At 44.3% G+C, this 14,314-nt stretch overlaps 2 protein-coding genes across 2 annotated transcripts in view; both read left to right on the top strand.

The window, feature by feature from the left end:
- LOC148098702 (protein NLRC3-like) overlaps positions 1-14,314 on the top strand; it is a 199,270-nt gene that overhangs the window by 128,175 nt on the left and 56,781 nt on the right. The window lies entirely within an intron of this gene.
- Positions 753-14,156, top strand: LOC148098708 (dual specificity protein phosphatase CDC14AB-like). The gene is made up of 14 exons (XM_087850590.1): positions 753-1,130; positions 2,191-2,281; positions 6,155-6,230; positions 6,601-6,693; positions 6,782-6,861; positions 8,465-8,531; positions 9,424-9,486; positions 9,916-9,988; positions 10,642-10,872; positions 10,964-11,102; positions 12,145-12,361; positions 12,490-12,581; positions 13,662-13,793; positions 13,876-14,156. Exons 1-14 carry the CDS (start codon positions 1,085-1,087, stop codon positions 13,922-13,924), a joined length of 1,449 nt encoding a protein of 482 aa, XP_087706716.1. The 5' UTR covers positions 753-1,084; the 3' UTR covers positions 13,925-14,156.

A 14,314-nucleotide genomic window follows, 5' to 3' on the forward strand; every position in this document is an offset into this window, starting at 1 on the left:
GTGGAGATCTTCCAGTCAGTGGTGACAGGCCCAGCTCTGACAGCACAGTGTGACAGCACCGTGTAGCATATGGAGCCCTTTAGAGATCAATGCATGTAAACTGTAAGGCGACCCCCGTATCTGTAGTCATTCTAAATATTTCTGTTTAAAAAGCAAACACTTGATTAGAAAACTAAGTGATGCAAGTGCAGACTTAGCTAGCGGCCTGTGAAAGTCACAGTTTAGTCAGGCAGCTCAGACATTTGGCACTCAGGACTTTGGCTTTACAGCTTTGGGTGATGGGAACAAACCACAGTGCAGTCCTCCATCCAACCTAACCCAGCTCTCATCATAGCACAACGTGTGGAAGAGGGAGGCCACTCAGACAGGAGAGAAATGCCATCAGCATAGATGACTTTGTGCTGTTACTTTTGTAATGTTGACACAAATACAAATAAGCAAACGGTGCATTTTGTAGCAGCCTTGAAATATATAAATATATATAAATATAAATATATATAAATATAAATATATAAAATATATAAATATAAATATAAATATAAAAATATAAATATAAATATATATAAATAAATATAAATAAATATAAATAAATATAAATAAATAAATATAAATATATATAAATATAAATACAGTTTCTATTACTGGGAAAGGGGATTTCTGTTTAAATCCAGCTCCAGCAGGCTTTGGCAGCACGGCCGGTGATGTGTGCGTGCGCGTTTATGTGACCATTGACTGAGCATGTGCGAGGCAGCAGAGAGATCATCGCTGCCACGACTCTGGGCTGTCCTGTAAATCTTCTACTTGCTGGGATATTCGTTGTAGTTCAGGCATGGAGGAGCGGAAACCTCTCGGTTCAGGTGCCGTCCGTGGAGCGGAGCGACTTTGGAGACTTTACGCATGCTCCTCATCAGCGGCGGGCGGGGAGACTTTAAAGTTGGACCCTTTTAATTTACAGTAGTGACGCAGGTGAAATGCTATTCTGTAGTGAACTCTTGATATTTTTGGAACATCTCGAGTGGTCTCACAACAGATAAGAAGAGGACAAACTCACTCCGGGACACTGTGACCATTCCCACTGTAACAAATGGCAGATGGATATGAGCAGGCCAGCTCATCAGAATTTATTAAGGGTAAGTTTAACATCAGTGCTGGGATGTAATACTGCATAATGGTTTTCTATAAGAAACTACAGCCTGCAATATTTCCATGTGTGTGACTGAGAGCGTGGACATAAATACACAGCACTGACCTGCTCGTTCATTTTGGCTCATTTGTTCTTTCAAACAAAGCTAAACCAGTATGATTCAGTGTGAGCTACACTGACCACGATGGTCTCCATCATGGGGACACTAACCAAATAAGAGACGAGGACATTTCTGATTATTTTGTAGCTTCTTCATCAGCACTGTGCATTGTTGTGGAGAACAATAACTCTTGACAGGACTGTGGGGGCAGCTGGTCGGCCTTTGGCCTGGAGGATGCTGGATCGTTTTCAGCTGTGTCTGCTATAATTAACATGATATAAAGTGTAACAGCTGTGCATTAAGACGGTAAAAAGAATCCTGGTAAAGTGAGTCCATGCAGGTGCAGGTCAGCTTCACAGCCTTTACACAGCAGCTCGTTTCCAGGAATAAGTTTTTCTCTTTTCAGCTATCATTGCAGAACTTTCCAGTTTTACTGAAGCTGCTTCACTCATGAGTACATGTAAAACTACATGTAGCTGAAAGGTTCAAACTTACAGGCTAACAGTTGGCAGGTTGTAGCCCAGTGTCCCACAACTCATTCACTCATAGAGTCAAATAATACAGTTTAGTTAAAGCAAAGAATTACAAAGTTTATTAAGTTTATGAAGCCACGACCCATCGTTCTCTAATCTGGTAAAAAGAAGCATTTCAGTAGTGCGAGGATTAAGTTTGGCTAAATCAGGTTAAGTAACCAGCACCAGTGTGTCATGTAAGGACGGAGATTTGGGTCCTGCCTTGGTTTCAGCAGCAGTTAATGAGGGGAACTGATCCTGTGCTGTAACCGAGACACCAAAAATACCTGGATACAGTCAGCAGCTCGGTGTGATCGGGACAAGAGAGCGTTATCGCCCTGTATCTGAAGCCAGGACTGTCTGTGAGGCTGAATGTAACCTGTGTGTGTGTGTGTGTGTGTGTGTGTGTGTGTGTGTGTGTGTGTGCACCACAGACCGCCTGTACTTTGCCACTCTGCGGGTCAAACCTAAGAATACAGCCAACACACACTTCTTCAGCACGGATGAGGAGCTCATATATGAAAGGTAAGCTGTGATCTAGTCTGATCCCCAATTCTGACGTACCGCCGTCTGACATCCATTTAAAGTGAGTCCGGATGTTATCATTCACATGCTGATATTATAGTTGGTGTTGTTCTTGGTTTAGCTGAATGTTCATTTAACAAAATACTTTCTGTACCATGTAAAAGTAAACTCATGACTTTCTATAACAGCAACAAGCATAAAACATTCAAAGTGACTCAAACTCTGATCGCTTCATGTCATCTGTCCAGTAGATCTGCAGAGATCTGCAGAGATCTGGTCTCTGTGGCTGAGACGGCTACAAGTGCCTGAAGGAGATCTCCAGCTTCTTCAGTGCTTCGGGGTGTCTCGTACTGTTGTGCAGTAAAACGTGTAGTGTGTGAAGCTTCCTCATGATTCTGCTAACCAGCTGTAGCTGATTATGTCAGCCGAGCTGGTCTGAGAGACACGTGGAGCTGAAGGTTCAGTGAATCCTGCAGATTCACTCAACAAACACACGAATGGCTGAAAAGTGAGAAACGCTGCGATGTCACTTAAAGTCTCCATGGTAACAGTCTGCTCCTGCTCACTGCCAGCACACGCTCCTACAAATCATTTCTTTCTGATGCCTCTTTTGTAACAGATGAACTTTGTTTGCCTCCGTTTTTGTTGTTTCGTGTCCTTTAGAAATTCCTTTGACCTCATTAATATCCCACCTGTTCATTTCAGAGAGACACGCCTTTTGACAGTCATGGTCCTGTCCTTCCTTGACTTCTCATCACTGGTCTCTGATTACCATTATACTGTTAGAGGAAGTCCACTGCTCCACCCGGAGGGATGGTGTCCTGGTTCAAACTGTGGTCTTTCTAGTTGGAGTTCACACGTTTTCCCTGGTTCACAGTCCAAAGACATGCATGTTCATTCACGTTAGCTTAACTGGTGATTTAGTTTAGTCCAGTTTTATTTGTATAACATCAGTTACATCCAGGCCCTTTGTAGGTAAACAACCTACAATATTAGAGAGAAAACTCTAATTGGACGATTCCCAACGAGCAGGGCCGGGAGCAGTGGGACGGTAAAACTTCTAATAGGTGGGGAGACCCTGAAAGAACTTCCTTACAGTGCCGCCATGCCGCCTGGATGTGAGCAGGAAGCTGCTTCCTGTCAGGACAGCTGCTCTGGCCACCACGAAGACTATCAGAACCTGGCCTGATGAAGCCTTACAGCAGCTGCAGGACTGTCTCCACACCACCAGGACATTCCTGAACATCCAGACCTGGAGGTGTACTGTGTCACCTGGTCTATCCCAACCACGAGCCCTGGATGACCGGGGACATCCACCGGCTGCCTTCAGAGTGAGTGACGGTGCAACGAGGCATCTGAAAGGCCAAATCACAGTACAGGTGGAAGATCACCTGGACAGCAACAACAGCAGGCAGGTGTGTCAGGAGGGCAGCACATCACCGAGTACAGGAGCAGTCACAGAGCTGATGCTTCACTAGCAGAGCAGTTGAATCACTCCTTGTTTTGAAGTGCAGTCACCAGAGGCACGTATCAATAAGTCCATCCTCACTGTGGAGGAGTGTGACATGAGACACGCCGTCAACCCTCCAACAGGAACAGCTCATACGTCAGTGAAGACATGAAGTCCACATACTTGTGGAGAATTTCATCCAACCCTGTGTTGTCATGTTGATACATTTGCACTGTTTCTCCCATGAAAATGTCTGTTGATGTATCACCAGTGTGACTGATGTCATAAACCAATCATCTGGTCCTGGCCTACTCTGTGGTCATAACCCCTGACTGAGCACGCACGAGTTATGGTTCCTTAAATGATCTGCATTTATTTTAGGATATAAAATAGTTTTAATCATACACCCTTTATACACCGATGAGAGACAGATCAGAGGTGAAACAGCCTTGGAAAAATGCTCCATCTATGCGTTTATATGTGCCCTGCAAATTGCTGCTTCATACTGTGGATGTTCTGCTGTGGAGCTGCAGGCCACCACAGTACACAGGGCTGGGTGGAAACTGGTTTCCAGCATTTCCTGACCTCTCAGGACTTTTTAGGAACTCTAAGGCTACGTTCACTCTGCAGGTCTTGATGCTCAATTCAGATCTTTGGATCAAATCTGATTTTTTTGTCTGCTCGTTCACACTACAAATAAAATGTGACAGCAAACGCGCTCTAGTGTGAACGCTCAAAGCGACCGCATGCGCAGAAGAAGACGTCACACACAACGCGCTCTGTTTAGACCCAGACCAACAGTATTGTTTGACTGATGGCCTTAATATGAAGACTTCAGACTTCACGTTTCCCAATTTTTGCTTTAAGTTATTTTGTTATTTACATAATAATGTAAATAACCTAATAATGATCCTTATTGCTGTTTTAGAGGAGCGCTGCTTCAAAGGATAGTTGCAGATTTCTGTCAGAATCTGCAGATTATACAGAACAAATAAAATGTTCACGTTTCTCCAACGTTGTCTTCCCAACAGTTTCACTGGATGGACAGGAAGCGTTCGCGATGTCTTCTCCGGCGCTGATAATTGGTGTCTGTCTTGTGTCGGTGACGTAAAAGATGGATTTAATGCGACATGACCATCAAACAGCAGCTTTCTAAAACATCAGATATGTATCGGATTCAGCACCACATACGAAAGTGACCCAGATCGGATTTGAAAATATCGGATTTGTGCCGTTCACACTGTCACACCATGATCGGATAGATGGGTCGCAGAGGGTCAAAAAATCTGATTTGATGCGCTTTCGCCTGCAGTGTGAACGTAGCCTGAGTTCCTGATGCTCAACTCTGAGCATCAGTATCATGGGATATATCACAGTTTCAGTGTGTCTGTCACAGAGCGGGTGTTTGAGCTGTGATTAACCGGGGAGGTGGTCTATGAGTAAACCTGAGATGGCTTTTGTCACAGTGGAGTGAGCCGTGTGGAGGAAATAAAGGAGGATCCAATTGCAGGCAGTCGTGAAGGTGGTTTATTGAACACAGAGCACAGGGAAAAAATGGCAAACGAAGATTAAACTAAACTATACTGGGAATAACTAAACTAGTAAACACAAAGCAGAACACGAGCATGAAGGAGGGTGGGCAGAACACACGGGTGAAACATGGCAGATACACAGACGGACCGGCAACGACAGAAGACACGACTTAAATACACTCAGAGAAACACAGGGAGATCACACACAGGTGGAAGTAATTAACGAGACGAGACAAGGGAGGGAACACAAGAAATCACAAAGACGCAGACTGGACACAGATCAAGACCCACAGCAAACATGGGAACACAAAACCTGAGAGCAAAAACCAGAATCACAGAAACAATAGATAAATAATAATAATAATCAACAAAGCACCAGAGAACAAAAACGATCCTTCAAAAATAAACCAAAGCAAGAGAACTCAAAATGCTGGGTCGACCCCAACGTGACAGCTTTCAGTGCTTGTTTGACGATCTTTGAGATCCTCTTGCTGTCATTCGTGCTGTTGGCCGACTTACTGAATAGCAGTGATGATGAGTAACCTGGTATCCAATGCTGTGGTGTTAGGGAAAGGACTTTATAGAACCTGATGTTCTGCTGTAACAGTGCTGACTTGCACCCCTGCTCGTCTGTCATGTTCCAGCCTTGATAACAGTTTTCTTTTCTGCAGCAGACAAACGGGATCTGAGTTTGGTTTCATTGAGTGAAACAAAGCTGTGAGCTTCCTCTGACTCCATGTCTGCATTGTGTGGGTTTTCTAACGGAGCATTTTATTATAACCAGATGAACAATGTCACCGACTTCACCTGTCAGTGGGTTTAGTTTTGTGGCTGATTTGTGTTGTTGTTGTAATTGTTGAAAGCTCCTCCATCTCTCGCTGTGTGTTGCAGTTTTTATGCAGACTTTGGGCCCCTCAACCTGGCCATGCTGTACAGATACTGCTGGAAACTCAACAGGAAGCTGAAGGTAATGCAGATGAAGGTCTTCAGACTCAGGGCTTTGTTTGCTGTATAGACATCATTTAGAAAACGCGTTACGCTTTTATTTTGAAAGGTCTTTACTCTGATGGTGTGTGTGCACTCCTCTGACAGTAGACTCTTATTTTGAAAGGTCTTTGCTCTGATGGTGTGTGTGCACTCCTCTGACAGTAGACTCTTATTTTGAAAGGTCTTTGCTCTGATGGTGTGTGTGCACTCCTCTGACAGTAGACTCTTATTTTGAAAGGTCTTTGCTCTGATGGTGTGTGTGCACTCCTCTGACAGTAGACTCTTATTTTAAATGTATTAATGCAAATGTGCTGTTTCACTGATTATTGATTATCATTATTGGTTTATAGTCTTTCACAATGTCTAGAAAGAGACTGGTTCACTACACCAGCTACGACCAGAAGAAGAGAGCCAATGCTGCTGTTCTCATTGGTGCCTATGCTGTAAATATCCTTTCATTTGTCCATCACATCATCTGATTGCCCGTCTGTCTGTCCATTATTAGTGATGTAGTTTAACTCTGCCCTGTAGGTGATGTATTTGAAGAGAAGCCCAGAAGATGCCTACAGGACTCTGATAGCAGGAAACAACACAGGCTACATGCCGTTTAGGTACAGGCTGCTGCTTTCTACGAGACAGCACTGCATGCTGGGCTGTTGTCATTACATTTACTGAGACACTATTCTTCTGTCTGTTAAATCCAGCTTAGCTTAGCTTAGCATAAAGACTGCAAGCAGGGTAACAAGAAGAAACTCCACCTAGCTGGAAATTATTTGGCGACCATGAAGGTTCCAGGAGGTCAGGAAACCTCATCAAACCCACACTTTTAAGTTTGGGATGGGAACATTTTCCCGTATTATTGTAGGGTTTTTACAGCTGTTGTGATTTGGCACTATATAAGTAAAACTGAATTCAGAGATTTGAATGAATTGTTAACAGTTTATGAGCTCTTAGTGAGCTTTAGCGGTGCCAGTGGGTTGATTTCATTCATCTAGAGCAGGGGTCGGCAACCTGCGGCTCTTTAGTCCCTATACTGCGGCTCCGCGTGGTTTGGGAAAATAAATTAGAAGTATTTAGCTGAAGTGTATTTTATTTGTGTTTAGTTCTTTTTTTAACTTGTAGTTCTAAATTGGAAGATTATTGTCATTTTGAAATATAAAAATAAAATTATATCTTATTATCTTTTCATCGCTCAAAATAAGCGTCACACTCACAGAAGCCGAAACGCCGCATTTATCGAGACTTTCAACCCCAGGTAGGCCAGTTATGGATCTTCGGATCCACATTATGTCAGCAGCTCCACTGTGAACTATGTTAAAAACAAACACACTCACGCCTTTACAGACGACAGCTTACAGTCCTGTAAAGATGAAAGTGACTTCGTTCAGCCTGATCTGCAGACGCTGTGCGCAGAGGTTCAGGAGCAGAAGTCTTATTGTAAACATATCACGGCAGACCCGACGATGTTTGCATGAACACGCTTTTCAGCATCTCTTTATTGACCACTTTTCACACACGGTTGCTGTACGCACACAGCCGGCTGTAGCTTTCAGCTCACAGCCCGACACACACCAACACAACAGCACAGATAGCACAGACGCTAAGGCGGCGAGGCGTGATTGCGGGCGCTGCTCAGGTGCGTCTGCCTCCCCTGAAGTGGCGCTACAGACCACGCCCCGCCACACACATTAACCTGGTAAAATACAAATTTAGGCAGAATTTTGCAAATATCTATTTTTCATCTTTCAGCAGCATAGAGCTTTTTTTCAATTATTTTTCAAAAGTCAGGTCAAGGCTCCAAAACACAAAGGTGATATAAGGGTGGCGGCTCACAACAGTTTTTGTTTGCTGGATCATTTTAGTTCAGCTTTCCTTTTGTCATATTTTTTTAAGAGTTTAAAATGTGTTAATTACATAAATAAAATGTAATTTTCTCTGTAGCACTTCATGGATTTCATAAGCAACACACCTTAGTTGTTCACACAAAGCATAAAGGTAAAAAACAATATATACAGTGTTATCTTCATTTTAGATGTCACAAAGTATTTGTGGCTCCCAGAGTTTTCCTTTGCGTGGAAATTGGGTCCAAATGGCTCTTTGGGTGTTAAAGGTTGCTGACCTGTGAACAGATATGATCTGAACCCTGATAACTACTATTACTGTATTCCTTTCACTGTGTGTGTGTCTGTGTGTGTGTGTGTGTGTGTGCCACAGAGACGCAGCAGTTGGAGAGTGCTCTTTTAACCTCACCGTCCTAAACTGCTTACAAGGAATCCACAAGGTAGCAACAACGTCTAACACAGATGATTTTAGTAAAATTAAAATGACACTTATTAACTTCATTTTGGTCATTTTAACCTCATTTTAACTTAAAAATCCCAGTTTGAGCCACATTTGACATTGTTCTCCTCTTATTCTGTAACAACAGTAATTGAATTCAGTTTTATTCATAGCACTAATTCTAAGCAACAGTTACTTCAAGGTACTTTAACTTATAAGGTAAAGACCCTACAGCTCTGCACTAGAAGTATACACTTGGCAACAGTGGGAAGGAAAAACTCCCTTCCAACAGGACGAAACCTCCAACAGAACCAGGTTTAAGGAGGTTTAAAGATTAGGCTTCAAACTTTCCTTTTTGCTAAAGCATATAGTTAGGGCTGGACCAGGTGACCCTGGATCCTCCCTTAGTTATGCTGCAATAGACGTAGGCTGCTGGGGATTCCCATGATGCACTGGGTGTTTCTTCTTCACTCACTATGTGTTAACAGACCTCTCTGCACTGAATCATCGTTGTTATTAATCTCTGGCTGTCCTCACAGTGTGTCTTTGGTCCTGTCTCCGTCCCCTCAGCCCCTCAGCAGTCAGATTGCCGCCCCTCCCTGAGCCTGGTTCTGGTGAACATGTGTTTCTGTTAAAAACGAGTTTTTCCTCCCCACTGTCACCAGTGTGCCTGCTCGTAGGGGTGGTCTGATTGTGTTTCCTCTGTATAACTGTAGGGTCTTTACCGTACAATATTAACTGCCTGAGGTGACCTTTGTTGTGATTTGGTGCTAAAAAAAACTGAACTGAATCTGTGAAACCACTGCAGATCACTATAACACTAAACATTTCAGCCCTTTGGGGGGAGTTGTGCTTTTGTTGTGAAAATCTGTTCCTGCTCTGTTCCTCTGCAGGCATTACAACATGGTTTCCTGGATTTTGAAAGGTTCAGTGCAGAAGAATATGAACATTATGAGGTAACAGACTGCAGAGTGCTGACTGTGCTACAGGTCGATATCAATGAAAACAGGACCAGGATACAGTAAGAAATAAGTAACGTACGCTTGTTATTCATCCAGTTTATTTGCAGTGCTGTTAGTAACACAGTCAGGGCCAACCAAGGGCTCGTACCATGTCCAGGCCTGCCTTGGTGCACGCTGTACTTCCTCAGTTTCTCAGTTAGATTGATCCATAACTCACCCGTCCAAGTGATAGACAGTCAGTGAAGTAAAGGTCAGCTCACCTGTGTCCACTGCAACAAAACTGATTTCCAATGAAAGGTAAAAGCCCGTATGTGTTCATTACTGCAGTGGTGGTATAATTAAGGTGTTCTGGATCCATGTTTTTAACTGATATGTCGCTAACCTCTATCACAGTCTTTCTTTCCTTTCTTTTTGTGCTTTTAGCGAGTTGAAAATGGAGATATGAACTGGATCGTTCCGGGAAAGGTTCTGGCGTTCAGTAGCCCTCATTCTCGTGGTAAGATAGAAGATGGTGAGTCAGAATCTCTAAGCTAAAAGCTAAAAGCATGCCTCCAAACCAACATCAGTGCTCACGTTGCTTGGCCTGACAGAAGGCCTGTGCAGCCCCTCAGTGCCTGCACGTCCTGAAACAGCTGAGAAGAGCTAACCTTACCCTGCTGTCTTCTGATGGCGTGTATTGTTTCCTGCTTAGTGCTGTCATGTTGTTACGGCTGGATTAGACGAGCCTGAGCCCTGCAGTGGCTCGGGGTTTCCCATGATGCACTCATGCTTCTTCATCACTCAGCTCTTTTTACTTCCTGTGTATTTACACCACTTTGCACGTAGTTATTATTCCCCTCTGGCTCTCCAGTCCATCTCTTGTCCCGTTGTCCTCCCCTCACCCCGACCACATGTGGCAGATTGCTCCCCCTCCCTCAGCCTGGTTCTTGTTAAAAGGGAGTTTTTCTTTCCCGCTGTCAGCAGGTGCTTGGGGCCGTTCGATCGTTGAGTTTTCTCTGTATTTAACGTCTTTACCTTACAATATAAATCAGTTGACACTACGTCATTGAATCTTATTTTACGTTTGCATTAAGAGACAGGACTTGCATTAAAAACAGACCCTCGCTGATTGAAACGACGTAACTCAGTTGTTGTTGATTCTGTCTCCAGGTTATCCCCTCCACACACCCGAGGCATACTTCTCATACTTTTGCCAAAATGACGTAACGACCGTGGTTCGTCTGAACAGGAAGTTGTATGATGGCAGGCGGTTTGAGGATGCAGGATTTGAGCACCACGACCTCTTCTTCCTTGATGGGACCACGCCCTCTGACCTCATCGTCAGACGCTTTCTGCATGTGTGTGAAAGCACAGACGGGGCAGTGGCAGTGCACTGTAAAGGTAGGACTGCAAGTGTTTATGTATGTTTAATTGATGTCATTTATTTCTTTTATCTTAACTTTGTCTCTTTAAACACTCCATCCATTTACAGCTGGATTAGGCCGCACGGGCACTCTGATTGGCTGCTACCTGATGAAGCACTTCCGGTTTACTGCAGCCGAGGCGATTGCTTGGATCAGAGTCTGCAGACCTGGATCTATCATCGGTCCACAGCAAAACTTCTTAGAAGAGTGAGTTTGTGCCTCAGCTGTGACGCTCAAACCAAACGCTCCAATTTCCGTGACTCCAAAGGTATCAGTCGGAGACAATCATTAAGCTTTAGTACCGTTCATGAAAGTACAGGAGTAATGCTTTCCAGATGATGTGCACACAGACACGTCTGCAACACTTCATTAGGATAATGTCACAAAACACAAGCAGACGGCAACTTCACCTCCAAGGTGCACGGAGAAAGATCTGACGAGGTGAAGACTCCAGTCACAGAGTATTAGGGAACCATAACGTGTTAGTGGCCTTCATCAGGGTCATTGCGTTTATCTGTGAAGGTGTGATTGGTCCACTTTTTCTGTTTCCAGTCTTTTTTATTTAAACACAAGCTGTTTGACATTTTGCAATGACCCAAAAGGCATTGGTCACTGAGTACAGCTGTTCTCTAATACTTCGAGTGTCGCTGGAGTCTTCACACGAAGCACAAGTAGATCAGGAAGTAGATCAGGAAGTAGATCAGGAAGTAGATCAGGAAGTAGATCAGGAAGGGTTTGAGGCGTCACCTTGGCCTTCAACGTCGGCAGATCTCAATCTCATCGAGCATCTGTGAGATGTGCTGGACAAACAAGGCCCGTCTGTCCTTAGGCTGTGGCATCTATTGCTGTTACCACACAAGATGTTTCTCCATGCTGAGGTCATGGTTGGAGCATGCTGGAAATGTAGTAAAAGTTAGAAGAGAAGCAAAAGGTGGAGGTCAGGGTGGGGCATTCCCCAGGGTGCCCATGTGCAGCTGGTGGTGACTGCAGCAGTGGGAAACTGGTGGATGATGGATCAAATCGAATTAAAAAAAGCCTGAAACTGTGTTACTGCTGCAGACTGCAGTCAGCTGGTTTCTCTCCTCAGCTCTGGACGCACACTTCCTCCTTACGCCACAGTAGTGCTCTGTTGCTAATGGCTACTAGCTCTGTGTGTCTACTTACACGCTAAACCAGGATGTTGAATGTTATACCTGCTAAACATGATATCACAGTTAGTTTGTGGCGTGTGTTTGATGTTTGTGTGCAGGAAGCAGCACAGTTTGTGGGTTCAGGGTGACGTGCATCGGTCTAAACAGAAGCTGGTCCAACAGAGACGGAGTCGGCAGCAGCAGCTGCAGCAACAGCAGCTTCACCGCTCTGACTCTGTGCAGGGAGGCAAACAGGAGGCAGTGTCCTCGCTGCTTTCCAGCATGGATGACCTGTCAATCAACACCGTGCTCTGCAAGTCATATAGCTTGGATGAGGTCAGCGGTGTGACTTCATAGCACCTTTTTTTAATGGTTACTGCAGAATTCAAACAGGCTACTGAGTTCTGATCACAATGTTGTGTTTTCATGCTGCTAATTGTGTCTTTCTTTCTGTGTCTGTGCAGAATAACTGCAAAGAAGTCAGTCTGACACAGGGAGACGAACTGAGAGCACTGAAGGGAAAACGCCCACCGAGATCAGCGTCATCCTGCTCAAGGTACCAATATCTGTAATTTAATTAATGATAAATGGTTATTGTGGTCAGTGCAAGAGACACGTTGAGAATGAGCTCAAAACAAAGTTTCTATTAACAAGGAGATATAATAGACACCAACATGTTTTTGTGGATGTCAGAAAGTACATAAGTGACTGTTGTCGAATGCTTTGTTTGCACGCTGTCTAACAGACAGACTGGACTGCATGAAATCCTGCTGTGTTCTCATCTGTGCAGCGTAAATGTTGTGTCTAACCTGCTCGAGCTCATGCATCCTTTTTTGTTCTTCGGTTAAACTGAAACCTAAATGCAACAAGAGAAGTTGTTGTCTTTGGATACTTTAGTTAATCATGAGTGAGATTAAGGTTGTGGAGGTTGTCAGAGTATTCCTTCTACTGCCTGACAGTGTCCTCAGTTGGAGTCAGCAGGCCTCCATCTTTACTGGACACCGTGTTGGTAGAGCACCACTTCCCCCTCCTGACGGTTTGCCAGAATCGCTCCTCCTACGCCCAAGTTTTTGCTGCAGCCGCGGCCTGAGCTGCGTTTCGATTGGCCTGCCCGCTGCCTCTGCTCTCCACCCGTGGCTGCCGCCAGACACACAATCAGTAGATAATACCTCTGCTCACTACAGTTTTTGTTTTGGTCCCTGAATCCACGGCCCAAATATAGCAGATATATAAGATGCTGCCATAGTTCAAGAAACATTTCATAAAAAGTAAATAGTTACAAATCGGGGATATGGGAGCTGCGGCAAAAAGAAACCAAAGGACGACCACGAACCAAACTCACAACGTGCTTCTCCTGTAAACTAACATCACTAAACTGCTAACCTGACACAACCAAGAACTGGGCTTCCACGGAGGTTAACTCGAGGTACCTCCCACACGTCGAAGCGTATTTGTCTCTTGTCTCTTGTACAGAGTGTGTGTGCAGATGTTGATTCCTGCAGTGAGCGTAGAAATCATCAGAAGGATTTTTGGAGAAGTTGTTCGTTGTGCTTGTTTTTGTGAAGGATCAAGTTTAGTATTTGCTCTTGGATCACACACACACACAAATATGAGGTGTTCTTGTTTTCTGTGTCAGGTTAAACCTGTCCAAGACTTCACACTGCTCCATCCTCCCTCCCCCGAAGCCCTCCAAAGTCCACCTCACCCCCTCTTCTACTAAAAAGCTGAGACGAAGTTCCTCTACCACCACTGCTCCGCAGATCAGGAGGTTGGTGTCTGTGCTTTTGTTCTTACTAGAAGCACATTATAATAAAACCAATATAAAATGTGATGTGCTGATGTCTCCACAGTCCCTTCAGCCTCACTGTGTTCAGCACCAGGCCAGCACTGATTCACTGACTTCACACTTGGGACGTTCTGGTCATGAATCAGCCCAGCTGATGATGGACTCGCTGGAAACTGGATCAGCTCTCTTGCACGTTTAATAGGCTGTAAATCCTTTTTTAGCCCCAATAACTACTTTTGGTTTTGACAGAGCCAACAGTTTGTCACCACTTTAACTAGTCACGTGGCCCATTCTGTGATAACAGGGCCGACACCATAAATCATCACGTCTCTTGGGTACAGCAGGCAGGTAACTGTAAAAAACTGCTGCTGCATATTGCAGATATAACATCTGCTAGATGCTGAATGTCCCGTTGTCACAATCATTTTGCTGGAAGCAAAGGACACGTGCAGGTGCAAAGACCAAACAACGCTAACAGGGGATAAAAGGTCGTGGCCCGAGGA

The sequence above is a fragment of the Neolamprologus brichardi genome, chromosome 14 (assembly GCF_056152115.1).
Source record: "Neolamprologus brichardi isolate AB-2024 chromosome 14, ASM5615211v1, whole genome shotgun sequence".
Classification (NCBI taxonomy): Eukaryota; Metazoa; Chordata; class Actinopteri; order Cichliformes; family Cichlidae; genus Neolamprologus; species Neolamprologus brichardi.

Coding starts and splice junctions, on each gene's coding strand:
- LOC148098708 (XM_087850590.1), top strand. CDS start 1,085: ATGGCAGATGGATATGAGCAGGCCAGCTCATCAGAATTTATTAAGG. Junction 9,487..9,915: donor AAGAATATGAACATTATGAG/GTAACAGACTGC, acceptor TTGTGCTTTTAG/CGAGTTGAAAATGGAGATAT. Junction 10,873..10,963: donor AGTGGCAGTGCACTGTAAAG/GTAGGACTGCAA, acceptor ATCCATTTACAG/CTGGATTAGGCCGCACGGGC.